This window comes from Aedes aegypti, chromosome 2, assembly GCF_002204515.2.
Source record: "Aedes aegypti strain LVP_AGWG chromosome 2, AaegL5.0 Primary Assembly, whole genome shotgun sequence".
Lineage (NCBI taxonomy): Eukaryota > Metazoa > Arthropoda > Insecta > Diptera > Culicidae > Aedes > Aedes aegypti.
Window position 1 is genome coordinate 374,363,128 of NC_035108.1, and position 15,230 is coordinate 374,378,357.

Here is a 15,230-nt window from a genome sequence, read left to right on the forward strand (position 1 = left end):
GTCCACTCTGACTGAACACATATTTGAATATTTCTGGCCTTCAATACTCTGAGACCCTGCAAAACCTTAATTTTCAAGCTATCGTAATGCCACTGATTTCGGTATTGCCGATATAGATTATTGAAGAATTTACGATACTGGTGTCGAAGGGGCTTGATAATCTGTTTTTCTTAGAGATATGCACCCAGTTTGACCATGCAAGCATTGAATGATTGTTATTTTCCTAGAAATTGTTCAGTCAGAGTGAACCAACTCACTGAACGGTGGAAGTTAGTTCAGTCAGAGTGGACCAAGTACACATAGTCCATCCATATTGTTTGACAGTCCATCACATCATATTATATTGTTTGACAGTAACACAAAGATGTGTAGAAATATTGAACCAAATTTTAAACGATTTCAAAAGTTACAGATCGTCAGACTCTAAACCCATTTTTCTTAAAATATGAAAAATGTCACATGGTTCACTCTGACTTAACGCCGACCAATTCTATCTCTATTGACTGTCAGCTGTATGGAATACTTTGTTAGGAATGTTCAATGCAATAGGTATTCAAATTTAAAGTACGAAACTATTCTCAACACCGGGTGTTGACTGATTTTAACCATAATAAAAATGCTTCTTAATAGTTAAGTTATTTTCCTTCTGAAATATTACCCACAAATTTCAAATAATGCTTTGGGTTATGGGCGAATTGTACTACAACGAGAGGATCAAACATAATTTTCGATGAAAGATGGCTTAATTATGAACGATGCATGTTGTGCAGTCTACGGATGTGTTAAAAAGGCTGCCACCATAAACCGAACAAAGCTAAACCACTCTATCCTCCTGGCTGGGGTCTCGCTTACACTAGTAGAGTAAACAGATCAATTAAACCGTAAAAACGCCTGAACACGTTAGGATCCGACTCTAAGCTGCTGGAAAGTTACGCGCGCGCCGATCGTTTCAAATCTTCAGCAATCTATCCGTCGATCATAGGTGCATATTGATGGACGAGAACGAGAAACGGCGAAAAATACACTTCTCATGCAACCAATTATTTTATTTTTCAATTTAGTTTCTTCATCAAATGCGTGTATCTGTAAATGTATTGTAGGTCTTTCTCAGTGAGTGAGTACCGTGTGAAGCCCACAGAATAAACAAGAAAACAGAAGAAAAAAAAACCATCTTCAAGAACCTAAGAGGGAAGAAAAATTACCATAAAGGAAGCCCGACCGGACAAACGAACGGCCAAACGAAACCAGCTTCCAGTAGTGTTCGGATTCGGGTGCGGTGCGCGTGTAAGGTCTCTCGAAGGGGGGATCATCGTCATCGATTGCGTTCGTCGGTGAGGAGACTTGTTGCGGCGCAAGAAACGAACCCGCTGCCAGTGAGCACCGCCTTGCTCTTGAGCTCCAACGACCCTCTTTTTCACATGCGTGGTGAGGGGAAACCGTTTCGCATCCCGTGTGATGATTTATCCGGAAAGCGTTAATCTTCTGAATGAACCATTGAAGGAGACGCAGAAGAAAAAGCGAAGGCGGAAAAGGGATTACAAATACCGGTGCTACCGCTCTTGTGGTCGCTGCTAGAGTTCACCACTACTACACCTATTGTTGCTACAACTCCTACTGACTGACCAGCCCCATCTATTCCGAAATACGAACGGTGGCATACAAACCGTAAGGCAAAAATCTTTTAGGTGAAATTTGAGAGCCTATCTCCGTGCGAACTCTTTGCTTTGGGCCGTCGGTTGGACTCTCCTTTTCTCTTCGCGTGGTTCAACATGATCTGACCGGTCATCCGGCGCTGAGTGCTAGTATTATCAAAACAAAAAATAAAACGGCATACGAACAGTTAAAACACAGAAAGAGTAATCGAAGAGAAAAGATCAGGAATATACGACACAGACGAAACAAAAAATCAACAAACAAAGGCACTCGGGCAAAACTTAAAACTGAAGTGAATTAGTGGTTCGCGCCGCGTGTTTGTGTGAGTGTGAGTGGCTAGTTGATCTTCGAGTCGAGATCGATGCTGCTGGACCAGGAACGGAGGGTCAAGCTCTGCTAGATCGCGTGGATTGAACTATTATCGAAAGTGTTGGAGTACTTCCACTGAGCCGTCGGTCCACATCAAAAGGGTGCCAAAATGATGGTCTACTCAGAAGAACCCATCTGGCCTATGCCTCATATTCCGGCCCTCTACGACGATGGAGACTATGGCGGTAAGAAAGACAGACAGACAGACAAAGATATGATGAGAACAATTTTCTGGGAACGTTTCTCTGCCTCCCGGTCCCCACCGGTTTATTTCAACATCATGAATGACTACCGAATTTAGCATAGCATTTGAATAAGTATGAATGAATGTACCGAATTGGGGTGTGAAGCAAATGGGAAGAAAAATATAACTGATCAAGTATGAATGATACGATACCCTTCTTAGGCCTCGGGGTCGCGCCGTGTACACCGAGCCCAGAGAACTTTGGAAACCCGATAATTTCACGGACAATCAACAAATATTTACCTTTGGAAGGGAGCTTTGTAGCATAAACGCTCCGAATGACATTGTGTGAAGTTTTTGGAATCCACTGTGCACCGAAGGTGCTTCTTTGATGGTTGCATTAATTTCCATTTCGTTGTTCTGATCGGAGATTTTCTCACGAAGTGGCAACTGAAGGAGGATCGTTTAGTGAGTGGTTTAACAGCATAATTATGATACTGCGTGCTCCTCAACGATTGATGAATGCTCCGTCTTTCAGTTTCCAACCAAGTAAATGGTAAACGGATGGTCTGTAACTTACGTTCCTGCAAAACCTAAGCTTATTTTTTTTTGGCACTGATTACAAGCATCAATCGGTACACCCAATAACAGCATATGTTATGTAACGAGATATTTCCCATCCAGCATTTCATTGCTAAGAGTACCATCATTAACAGGAATTTCTAAAACTATTAATTGCATCCAGTTTTTACCAAAATGTCTTCAATCCACGCTTGCTAATGAACCATATACGATTGCTTTGGATATAATTTTATCATTTTTATCTTAAAGACGATATTAGATAGAATCTATTACCACTGCTTAAAAGCAACAGCATGTTATTTGTTTAAATTACGTAACTCAATAGGCCGTAACGGCGAAAGCGTCTTCTGTCCTGTCGATGTTTTGTCTTTCAAAAAAATATTTAATTTTCAATGTGGTGTAAACTGAAGTCTACTGTAAAATATATCAAATTCGTGTGTTGTTACAGCATAATTTAAATGAATATACATTCAATTTTCAACCAAAAATGGTTGAATATTACATGTTCGTGTAAATCTAGAGTGAATTCGATTGAAAAATAATGTATTAGTCGTTAAAATTTAGGTTTATTTTGATGCTCCAAATATGTGCATGAAAATAAACTTAAATTTACAACATGTTTTTAGTTTTGCATTCGACCTTTTGTCATAGATTTCTTCAGAATGGCTTTTATAAAATTTAAACATATGAGCATTCTATACAATGCCAAAAGTTTTGTTTCAATAAAGAGGTCGAATACTCCCAATTTAATCCAATCAGTTTTCGTAGAGTTGAGTATTTCCATTCCGAATAGTGATGTAGTAAATCATTACATAATAAATAATTTCACGATCTAATTTTGTTTTGATAGTTAACATTGGTTTTGATAGCTAACTTTGGGTAGCACTGTATTTTGTATGTTACTCCACTCCTTCTGAATTCAAATCATATAGGAAGAGAAACTTTGAGCAGAAAGAGAAAGTTTGAGCAAAAAATTAACATTTAGAGGTGGCGCAAGCGACTCGAATGCGAATTTTCAAGTTATAAAAAATAACCTTCAGTGAAGTGGTTTGACATGATTTTTCAACCAATTTCAAAACTTCAAAATTCAAAATTTCATTCTCGTCAAAATTAAATCTGTGATAAAATTGTAGAACACTAAAGATGTCTGAAACCAAAACAAGTCTTGGTTAAAAATACCTAGTTTACTTTACAAAAAAAATTTGCCCGTTTTACTAAAATATCATATTTGATTGACCATATATTCATCAATATTCAACCGTTTCCATATTGTTTACATGCCTTAGAAACTTATTTAGTTGTGTGTAATGCAACATATTGAAATAAAAAAATGGTTTTGACCAAGTTATGTAACAAAAACATCCCAAAAACGTGATTTTTTAATGCAAAACACAAAATTTTCAAATTTTTGTCGGTGAACCATATTTTTGAATAATAAATCTTTGAGCTGTTTAGTAGAATACCCATAAGTAGATGAAAAAACCGAATTTAGTACTATACCATTTAATTCCACTAAAGTTTGTATCCTTTGACAGATACGCGTATTTCGACCTCAACTGTAAGGCCGTCTTCAGTGTCGTGTACTAGAAGTCGAGTCTAGTACACGACGCTGAAGACGGCCTTACAGTTGAGGTCGAAATACGTGTATCTGTCAAAGGATACAAACTCTAGTGGAATTAAATTGTTTAGTACTAAATTCGGTTTTTTCATCTACTCATATTTCTGAAGCTAGAACTGATTTTTCTCATTTGTTAAACCTTTGAAAAGGTCTTTGCAACATCTTTTTTTTAATAATTATGTAACAAAAATAGTTTTGTATTTATTCAAAAAATATATGCACTGTTCAACTCGTATTTATAATAAGATGCTTTCTAAAATTAAGTTTAATTGTTAAAATGCAATTTCCGTAAAAGAACTTAAATAAAAAAATAAATATTTTTTCATATAAAAATCATGTTTTTTAGTCAAATGCATTGTAAACACAGTTTGAGAACAACTGAAGCAATGTCAAAACAAATATAAATAAAAGCATGTCGAACAAATATGATTTTTTTTTTCAGAAAACTAAGCAACAATTTAAATAATAATAAAATTTTACTAAGATTATTTTTAATGTCAGATAAATTTGATGTTTTGCAAAATTTTTAATTATTTAATTAATTATTTGAAGAGGATTGTGTTAAAAGTTTCAAAGTTGGTTAGGAAATGATGAAGGGATGGTGTCTTTACTGAAGGTCATTTCTATAACTTGCAAATTTACCTTCAAGACGCTTGCGCCACATATAAATCTTAATATTTTTAGCTCAAACTTTAAGGTTTCTTTTTTTTTGTGTTTGAATTTAGAACAGCACAAGAATTTTTGGTTTTGAAAACATTCGAAAAATGTTGATTCAGTGTTATCTGTTTAGATGTTAACTAAATAAATAAAAGGAAGTTTCAACAAATAAGCTGCACCTTACTCCACTTCTAAAAATATCAAAAATTACTGTGGACGTATTTCTCGTTATGACAACATCAGTGCAGCACTGACAATGTTTCGCATTAAGTTTAATCCCTTAGATTTGCACAGATTTTTCAATCCATCTGCTAATATTGAGCCCTTCAATCTTGCCATCGAGAAGAGAATGTTTGGTTAAAGGCAAAAAGAGTGAGCAAATTATCTTTTTCATGAATAACATTAGTGTTTTTGTTGATAGATCTCATGGATTCAAAATAGGCACTAATGGCACCGTGATAAATGTTTATTCAACACTTTATCTTAAAACAATGTTAAATACACAAATTAATTTGATGTATTTTGTAATTCTCTCAATGCAATGTCTTCAACCTTGATGCTTATTTTGTATGTTTATAAAAGTGAATGATATACCGTATAAGAATTTCTTCAAACATTAAAACCCAAGTAACCATAAGCACTAATAATGAGCCCTAAATTAGCATCATAAATGCATACAGGCATTGTAATAGTACTACATGTGCTTACACGCCTAATAACAGCACTTGCTTCGCATGGGAACCCTATTACTGTATCATTAATGCTTCTAAGCCTGATGCCCACAGTCATTAATAAGCACTGTATTGGCTCAATATTCTCAATCTTCAATGTTTCAATGATATCTAATCAATGTTTCAATGTTTCAATGATAATCTTATTTTTAACAGATAAACCACGAGATTAGAGTTTCCATGTATTGATAAGTGGGATTCTTTATACTACCACAATATTAGATTTTATGACCAGAAAAAATGATGGTTTAAATTGGCATATTTTCTCGACAACATGGTCTAATATCGGAACTGGTGGTGCAGAGAAACACGGTCGAATCTTTGCATTATAATGGCACGCTATTTCGCATTTTCTGGCATTATAATAGAATTATGAGCATATATAAAATTTTAAGGCATATGATGATGTAAAAATGCTGCATTATCTTACTTTTTGATTACTTGGGAACATTCTGGATTCTCAAATTACAATAACATTCATTTCTTTAGATGTAATATTTTCAAATTCACGGGAGGGGGGTCCTATGATATCGATGGTCATTTTTTCGTTAATAACGGTTTTAGACACACCGTCGTTGTCCTAGCTCGACTAGTTGTAATATGCGCCCTTTAAGGAAAATCTAAATTTTAGCTGTGAATTTCAACGAAAACGTTGTTCTAATTGGGTTTATAGGGAAGTCGCATGAATAAGCTTCACACCATTTTTTCACCTAAGGGCGCAAGATTGCATCGCTGCCAAGCGACATTAAATGGAAAATTCATAACAAACTTGCATCTTGTCACCATTATTCACAAAAGTTCTCTTTCGATGAAAAGAAATCGATCATGTCACTTAATTCTAGGTCACGCTTGACGAAAATTAAGGTTACATCCTAGACAACCATAATTTACATTTACATATAATGAAATCAGCTTTTGCGTCATGTGATGCTTACATGTGCAAAGTTTCAGTTTGTTTGTTTGTCTCGCAGGAAACCATTTTAAAGATGCACATTTAAAAAACTTCACACAAAGCTTCTACAGTTTGATGCAGGCAATAAGTTCAATAAATCAGCTGAATCAGATAGCTTCTGACCGTATGTTAGTTAAAAATATATTGTACAAATGTTCTGAGAAACTTACGCATCAATAAGATCAAGTAAAAGTTTTTTCAACATCTGATAGTTTTTGTGTCATATAGAATACATAGAAGTTTTTAGCGTGACGATGTAATGCCCGCACACTCCTAGGCATACTCGGATCATTTTGATAAAAATTGTAGCTTGACAGCAGCCTGGCTGCTTGTTGGTATCTAGTTTGCACCTCCTAGGTCGCAAGTAACTGAATAAAACGGCTTATCATTTTGTCATATTTTTTGTGAGAAATAAAAGGATCTCCCTAGCTTTTGAACGCAAGATCATTGTATGCAAAATTTAAGCAATATACACGGCAAAAAAATATCAAAAAGGTGATTCATTTTAAAACAGTTTTAGAAGACAAGTTGTGATTCATCTGAATTATTTTTCTCAAAACCGTATGGAAGTTACTTACGTCGATTTGAAAAAGTAATCGAGATTTGTTTTTTCTTAGTGTGTACGTGCAATGGCCAAAACATTCATTGGATTAAGGAAATCATATAAAAAAGTAAAAAAATGTAAGAAATGTAGATGTCAATCATTTTTAAAACAGCGGCGTATAACGCGCCGAGCCACTCAGTTCCAAACGTATTTTATGCAGCTATTTTCCAATTTCTAATGAATGCATAAAAGAATGTACTCAAGTAATCAAATAGCACTTTATTTCGCCCACCGTGCTTATTATAGAGTTAAGCCCCATATTAGCCGGACAACAGTACTATATAAGGTGTCCCAGAGAGTATGGGCACAAATTCACCATACTGCCATTACAAAACTAGTAAAGATAAAAATCTGATTTTTACATATTTGATTACTGTACCCAACAAGAGTAGATTGCGATTTTTTAATTAATAATTTAATTATTAATGTGTTGATTACGTAACATTTCTTTGAAGTATCTCTTATCAGTCTTGCACAAATCGCATTATTTTTGAGCGAAATTGTTTTACAAAATTTGTTCTATGTAAGAAAGTGCGTATAATAAAAAAAAAACAATTTATTAGCGACAATATGACGTATTCAAATTTAAATTTTAAACTTAAACATGTAAATTTGTATTGGAACTAAAATTCAGATTCCATCCGTGATCGATTTGACAATGGTCAAAAAACAAATCCTTATATATACGTGAAAACATGAGTAAATCAAAAATTAAAGTTGTCTATCCAAGAGAATAGGGATAGACCTTTCGTAAACCTGAAATGTATTATTTTTATTACTATTTAAAATACCTGACGTGTTATAACTTCGTGATGTTATCTTATATGGAGAGAAAAGTTCGAGATTGTTCGAATTTTACCATTTTTTCAAATGCTCTTTAACAAAGCCAAAAAAATCAAAAATAAACATAAATTTATGTGAAACATCCTTGGTACAATGTACTTAAACTCACCACGACGAAAGATTTTGATAAAAACATTTTTTACTACCTAGTTAGTAAAAGTTTGTGCTGACCAGATAAGAATTGATTTTCTTAAATCAAAATTTTTAATGTAAACGATTATTAAATCAAACAAATTTATCACAGAAGCTAGTTAAAAAAGCCTATAGAACAATACAAATATATAAAAATATTTGATTGTTTGGAAAAGTACTATGGTTTTCATTATCAAAGTCGTGCCCATACTTTCTGGGCCACGCTATAAGCTCAAGAAGGCAAATTAGCGGGTTAGTGCTTACTTGGGTAGTTCTGTGTCTCGTTTGGGGGGTTTTTGTGGCATAATTTGAATTCTATAAATGGTGCTGAAGAGACCAAGTTGAGTCGATGCATAGTTTTTTTTTATTATAATAATTATAATAACAGCAAAAAAATCTTAAATTTGCATGGCACGTAAACTTCGATGATAATCATGTTAAACGAGTTACAACTGTATGTTCAACGATAAATAATGTAAACTGTCTCATAGCATTCGAAAATGCTTGCAATCTTGAGTGAAACTGAAACATTTCCTAATCTTACATCCAACATTGCATGCTTTCTTGCATCTTGAAAGTGAAATTGAAAACAAGATTGCTTAGTTTACATGATTCCACGCTGAATATTCTGCCAAAAATAATGCACATGGATGGATCGACGGCTTGTCATTCCATGTGCATTATTTATGATTGAATTTTCAGTGGGCAAATCATGTAAACTGAGCCGTTTTGTAAGCAACATTCTTCAAGAGAAGACGTTTCGCGTTCAATATTAAGGAATTTGGTAACAATGTTGGATACAACAGATCTATTTATAGGTTTTATCATTGAAGAATACATGAGAGATGGCTTTGCATGATTGAAACTAAAATAACGTTACGTGTAAATCTAAGATTTTTTGGTGTGAGGTTCCAAGTACCCTGGGGGCGGTTTCCATACAGACTGGCGGACAAAAATATTTTTTTCCATCTCATGTCGTATTCATGAGTTTTGTGATACAAATGTGATGTTTTGTTTTCAAAAACAAGTTTTCGAGACTAACTTTTGAATATGGCCCATAGCGGAATAATAAGTTTTGTTACTAACGATGTATATAAGCCATTTATGCGATTAACGTAGTGCAAGTTATTAAAAATATTATAACTTGCAAAGATAAATATGATATGAATGATTTAGCGATATTTAGTCATCCTCTGAATTATTTTTTAGCTGTTTTAATAGAAAATGGTTAAAAACATTAGAAAAATTCAATAAGCCCTAAATCAAAAAAGTTCAAATTTGTGCAGCTAAGTTCTTCACGATCGTTTAATTTACATCTCAAAGTACCCTTGGAAATTAATTTTAGCCTGGGACAACATGGGACAAAAAAGTATGGGATGTATGAAGTTTCGATAAAAAATCAAATATAGTTTTTTCAATGCACTCCCCGCATTTTTCCGACCTAAGGTACAAATTTTTATTTCGTTATACTTTTCTAAGATAGCTTTTTGAATAAGCTTTCGGACATAATATATAAAGATCTGAGTAAAATATTACGATTATGCAGTATATTTTATTTAATGTGTACCTTGTGTTTTCACTGAATTTTTGCTTTTTATTAAAAACTCTAACTTTGACATACTGTATCAAAAAACTATTAAAGATCATGCCCTTATATTCCAGGAATATCTTAATAGAAGTGTATATTATGGAATGATGTACAAGAAAAAACTATCAGAACAAGTCATTTTTTCGATTATTGGCCACCTAATCGCCCATAGTGGGAAGGGGCCAATTAGGAACATGTCTGGAACCATATCAATATGGGTATCAAACTAATATACAGTGATCATGGCAGCCGGTGGTTCTGGAAGTGCTTTCGGAAGCATCACCATCTAAAATCGTGATATTCGATACCCATATTGATGTAATTCCGCGCATGTTTTGTATTAGTCACATCCCCCGGGGCACCTGGACCCTACTATAGAGTTGTTATGGCAGTCGGTTCCAGAAAAATTCTCTCCGATGAAAATCTTGAAGTTTGATGCCCATATAGATAAGGTTCCGAATGTGTTCCTATTTGGCCACTTCCTCCAAGGCACCTGGAACCTATTATAGAGTGGTCAGTACGTCTAATGATTCTGAATATGCTACCAGAAGCATCATCTTGAAATTTGATGCTCATATGGATATAGCTCCGGATGATATTTACATGATTGGAAATACAAACATGGCCTACCATATTTTCCGGAACCTGTTTTTTACGGAAGTGGTCATATTTCTGAAGATTTTCAATGAATCTTAATGCGTCCGATGGCATTAAACTTCCTATTAGTTCCAGTTTCTAGGAAATATGTAAACATCTATACAGCTTCACACCGCACAAAAATACAAGCAACAGAATTAATGCTATTTGAACATGACCTCGGTAAATCCGGAACATCTTCGGTGTCCGGTGGCCAATATACATGGCTGAGCAAGTTCCTGAAAATAGACCAAATTTGCCGTCGACTGCTTCCAGATGCATACAATTTCTAAATACTAAAACCAATTTTGTTTCTTACTTTAATCTCACCCACAGTTAACGTCGTTGAAGCGCTGCAGGAGTTCTGGCAAATGAAGGCAGCGCGGGGGGCGGAACTCAAAAATGGCGCTCTTGTGATATACGAATCCATCCCATCTACTAGCCAACCGTACGTGTGCTACGTGACCCTACCCGGTGGCAGTTGTTTCGGAAGCTTTCAGGTAAGTTATGCACACATCCCGTCGAGCACGAAAAATTGTATTGATTGGAATGATTGATCCTTCCAGAATTGCCCCACCAAAGCCGAAGCCCGGAGAAGTTCCGCCAAGATAGCTTTAATGAATTCCGTTTTTAACGAGCACCCGTCCCGGCGGATCAGCGATGACTTCATCGAAAAGGCTGTCCAGGAAGCACGAGCATCGTTCAAGGGAGAAAACCAAGAGGACGATGGACCCGACACCGGAATCGGAGCCTTCAGGTAATACTTTTGTCCTCAGACACCTAAATGATGTAGAGCTACAATAGCAACCTTTACACTATCTTGCAGATTCATGCTGGAAACCAACAAAGGTCGAACGATGCTCGAGTTCCAGGAGTTGATGACGGTGTTTCAGCTGCTACATTGGAACGGTTCGCTAAAAGCAATGCGCGAAAGGCAGTGTTCCCGACAGGAGGTGGTTGCTCACTACTCGAACCGTTCGCTAGATGACGAAATGCGACAACAGATGGCGCTCGATTGGATCGAACGGGAACACGAAAATCCCGGTCTCCTCAGCAGAGAGCTGGCGATTGCCGAAAGAGAACTAGAGACTGCTCGGTTGGCTGGACGCGAGCTGCGATTCCCCAAGGAGAAAAAGGATATCCTCCAGATGGCTCACAATCAACTCAACGGCGGCAGCAATATTAATAGTTGAACGTCGACCAGTACGATGGACGTTAGTTTTTAAGAATCTGTAGCATCAAGACAAAACAACAAATTCATATTCCGAGAAGTACATCTCTTGTTATGAATGCTTCACAAGTGCAGCATTGAAATTGGTCTCGTTCTTGCTTTTCTGGAATCCATAAAGTGTGAAAATTCCTTATTAATTTAATGGATTTGTTTTTATGCATTAATGATTACGTTTTTTGTTTGATATATAGTTTTATATTAGAGACGAACAAATCAAGCAGCAAGGTTTTATTTGCAAATTAACTTATAATCGATAACGGACAAAACCAGAACATAAGCTCAAGTAAATGTGATTTTTATTCCCATTCTTATCATAGCACTAACGAGTGACAAATCCATAGCCGGTATTCTGAGAACAGTGTGTTTTTTTCTTAATTTGGTGGTGGTGATTTTTGTTTACTAGTTAACTACTTTTACATTCTAATCTTTGACCTTTCACAACTGATTACGATAATACCCACGAATTCATAAAATATTTCCACAATTCTTACCGATAAATCAAAAACAATAGTGTAGACTAGCATGTAGCACAGCATTAATACAATAGATCCAACTGTCTTCAGTTATATTGTACATAAAAAAAACGACAAAACCGTTCAAACATCCGCTCATTTTCGATTATTGCTATTGTCTGTTTCGTCTTCCAATCTATCCGGTGTTTCAAGTTGTATCGTCTAAAAAAATCAAATCAAAAATTATCTCAACAAATCCCACAGCCAAGCTGACCGAACACAAGCAAAGAACTAAAATCTAAAACCTGGAGGCAAATAAATATTTTTCGATGCGTGAAAAATCTATTTATTCAAACAAAAATGTGATTTTAATTGAAAAGCAAAAATTTAGTTAGAAAAATTTAAGATTTTGAAAAATCGAAAATTTTAATTTATTTTTATATAAAAAAGAAGAAGAAGCAGAGCGGAAGCAGCAAATATTTACACCTAAAATTTAACTAATCTAGACAATGTTTTTAACTGTAACCACAGAAAAGAACCCCTTTCGGCCAAATTTAATCTTAAAATTTAGACGAAAATTGTGATGTATGCGTAACACTTAAACTAAAAAGTAATATTTTTTATTTAGCGGAAGACCAAGTGAAATTTTTAATAATTTTAACAGTTTAGCGATAAAATAACTAAAGGCAAATCATATTGATAGAGAGGAACGCAAATAATAAACGAGAATCGATGCCGGCGGGTTGAAGAGCGTACACAAGAACCAGGGATGCACATTGGATTACCAAGTACCAATTGTCGCTTGTCCCGCTGGCAAAGTGAATCAGTAAAGTGTAAAGATGCAGTTCTAGCGAAAGGAAGCGTGAATAAATAGTTTCGTTTTAAATAACTGTGCTTGTTGTTTTTGTTTTATTTAATAGTATGTTTATCACACGCCATAACAGTAGAATCGTTCGGAGTCGTTTGAATAAGCTCGCAATTATCAATCCATTGGATTGAGGCAATTATATCTAATAAATTTAGTTTAAAACAAATGAAATCAAAGTTAACGATTTTCAAAGCAGCGGGGTGTAACGCACCATCCCAGTTTCAGTCGATTTTTTTGTGGCAAATCCTGCTATTTTTAAAATTCTTATATATGCATCAGATACTATACAGTTGTATGTGTCATTTGAGTTTGGCTTTTTACGGGATAATTTGATTTTGGCGCTTTTTGCTCCACATCATTTATTCATTTTTTACATATTTTTTTTAATTAAAAAATAGTTTTTGAATCTTTTAACTTTTTTTTCATTTATTTTTAATGTGGAAATTGGACAATGTTTTTTTTTTCGTGAGAAACGTTAAATTTGATAGAGAATCGTATGAAATGATCGGATTAAACTAAAATTCTTCTTATCTTGAAGATATTGCAGTGGTGCGTTTTACCTCAGCGGCACATTTGAAACCTAATACCCCTACTAAATTTATGTCAAATGAACTGTCGTGAATGGCAAGTCAGTCTCATTTGGAAAAAGTAGGCGTTGAGAAATCGGACTGAAAAGTGTGCAAATTCGTTTTCCATACGAGTATTCAAAAAAATCCAGAAGATTAAAACACATTTGAATTTCAAAGAAACTTTTACAAACTTTTCTTCACTCTGATACCTTTTAGAAAAAAATATAAAGATGTCCAACATATGATTAATTTTTGAGTAACATGGCGTGGCAATATGTAGTGGGACTGATATGCGACTACTTTCTGTTATGGGACAATCAGAATTGGTGTTTTTTTTCTAATTTTACCGAACAAAATGTGTTGTCGCGTTAGTTCAACTGAAAGGTCCTAGGAAGAAATGTTGGATGCTGATATCAACTCAATTTTGACGAAAATGCAGATGGGACTGATTTGCGATTTACGTCAGTGAAGCCGAATAAATATGAAGGCCAAATTCATACAAGTAATTTACTTTATAGGTTATTTCAAAATAGAAAACAGCATGAATCACGTGATGCACTTATTGGGTCCATTGCATTAGGTATTTTCGGAATTAACCATGGGACTTTTAGAAATCTTGGCAACAAAACGTTTCATCGATTTCCTTTTAAATAAAATGCCATTCATGCGACGAAAGTGTTTTACCGAAAAATGTTTTTTCGCACCTTTTACAAAGAGAGTCATGCCGATCAATGTTACCCCGTTGGCCCCTGTTCTACGGGTTTGTGCTACTTTTCCCCGAATGATCCCATTCCCCAAATGTTATTATCCCGAATAACCCGTTCCTCGAAAAGTGAAGCAGTTAATGTGCAAGAATCATTCTCAACCAAACACATATTGTCTACCGAAAACGGTGAAACTCTAAAAAAAACCGCCAATCAAATAAAGAAAGGTACTTATCATATGACCAGCTTATTCACCAACCTGAAATGTATATAGTTATGACTATTATCAGTGTCAAAAACCTTTCCCGGAAAAGGAATATTTGGAACGGGTTATTCGACGAACTGACATTCGAGGAACTGGTATTCGGGGAAATGTTGCATACCCGTTCTACGGTACAAATGGTGTTGAAACTTACAGTTACAGTTATTGTGGAAGCGATGTGAATGCGATGTAAACATTCGACACTGCGCGAGTTAGCAACGAAGCTACCCGGGTGGTGGTAGGAAAAGCTGACGCCCTCATTGCAACGAGTTAGCAACGGGCCGCCAGAACGAGGGCAGTGCAGAACGCTGACGAGCGACTTGGCAGTTTCGGCGTACGGCAACGACGGGAAGTGCAAGCATTAGATGTATAATTAATTTCGATATTGAATAAACCAGGTAGTTCGATTTCGGCTCGAGAGTAGACAACTAGTTCTTTTTTAAAAAGAAATCCCCGTCTATAAAAATTAAACTCGCGACGTTCGTTTCATTGCCATGGTCAGCAGTCATTTTATTTTCTGCATTCATTCGTTACCGTCACCTCTCGCACACATCGAGAAACACAAAAAAAAATATCAATTGAATGTCGTCTGACA

The 15,230-nt window shown here is 35.4% G+C and overlaps 1 protein-coding gene across 4 annotated transcripts in view; it reads left to right on the forward strand.

Moving 5' to 3' along the window:
* Positions 1-13,122, forward strand: part of LOC5572422 (protein limb expression 1 homolog) — a 204,526-nt gene extending 191,404 nt beyond the window's left edge. For 2 of the 4 annotated variants that reach the window (XM_021846722.1, XM_021846723.1), the window contains 3 exons: positions 10,886-11,049; positions 11,116-11,306; positions 11,376-13,122. In XM_021846722.1, coding sequence (XP_021702414.1) covers positions 10,886-11,049; positions 11,116-11,306; positions 11,376-11,742 — 722 coding nt within the window. In that variant the 3' untranslated portion in view covers positions 11,743-13,122. Of the gene's footprint in view, positions 1-838; positions 2,208-10,885; positions 11,050-11,115; positions 11,307-11,375 lie in introns of those variants that run through there. The other 2 variants (XM_021846724.1, XM_001660319.2) reach the window with 2 other exon arrangements.
* The last annotated feature ends 2,108 nt before the right edge of the window (positions 13,123-15,230 follow it).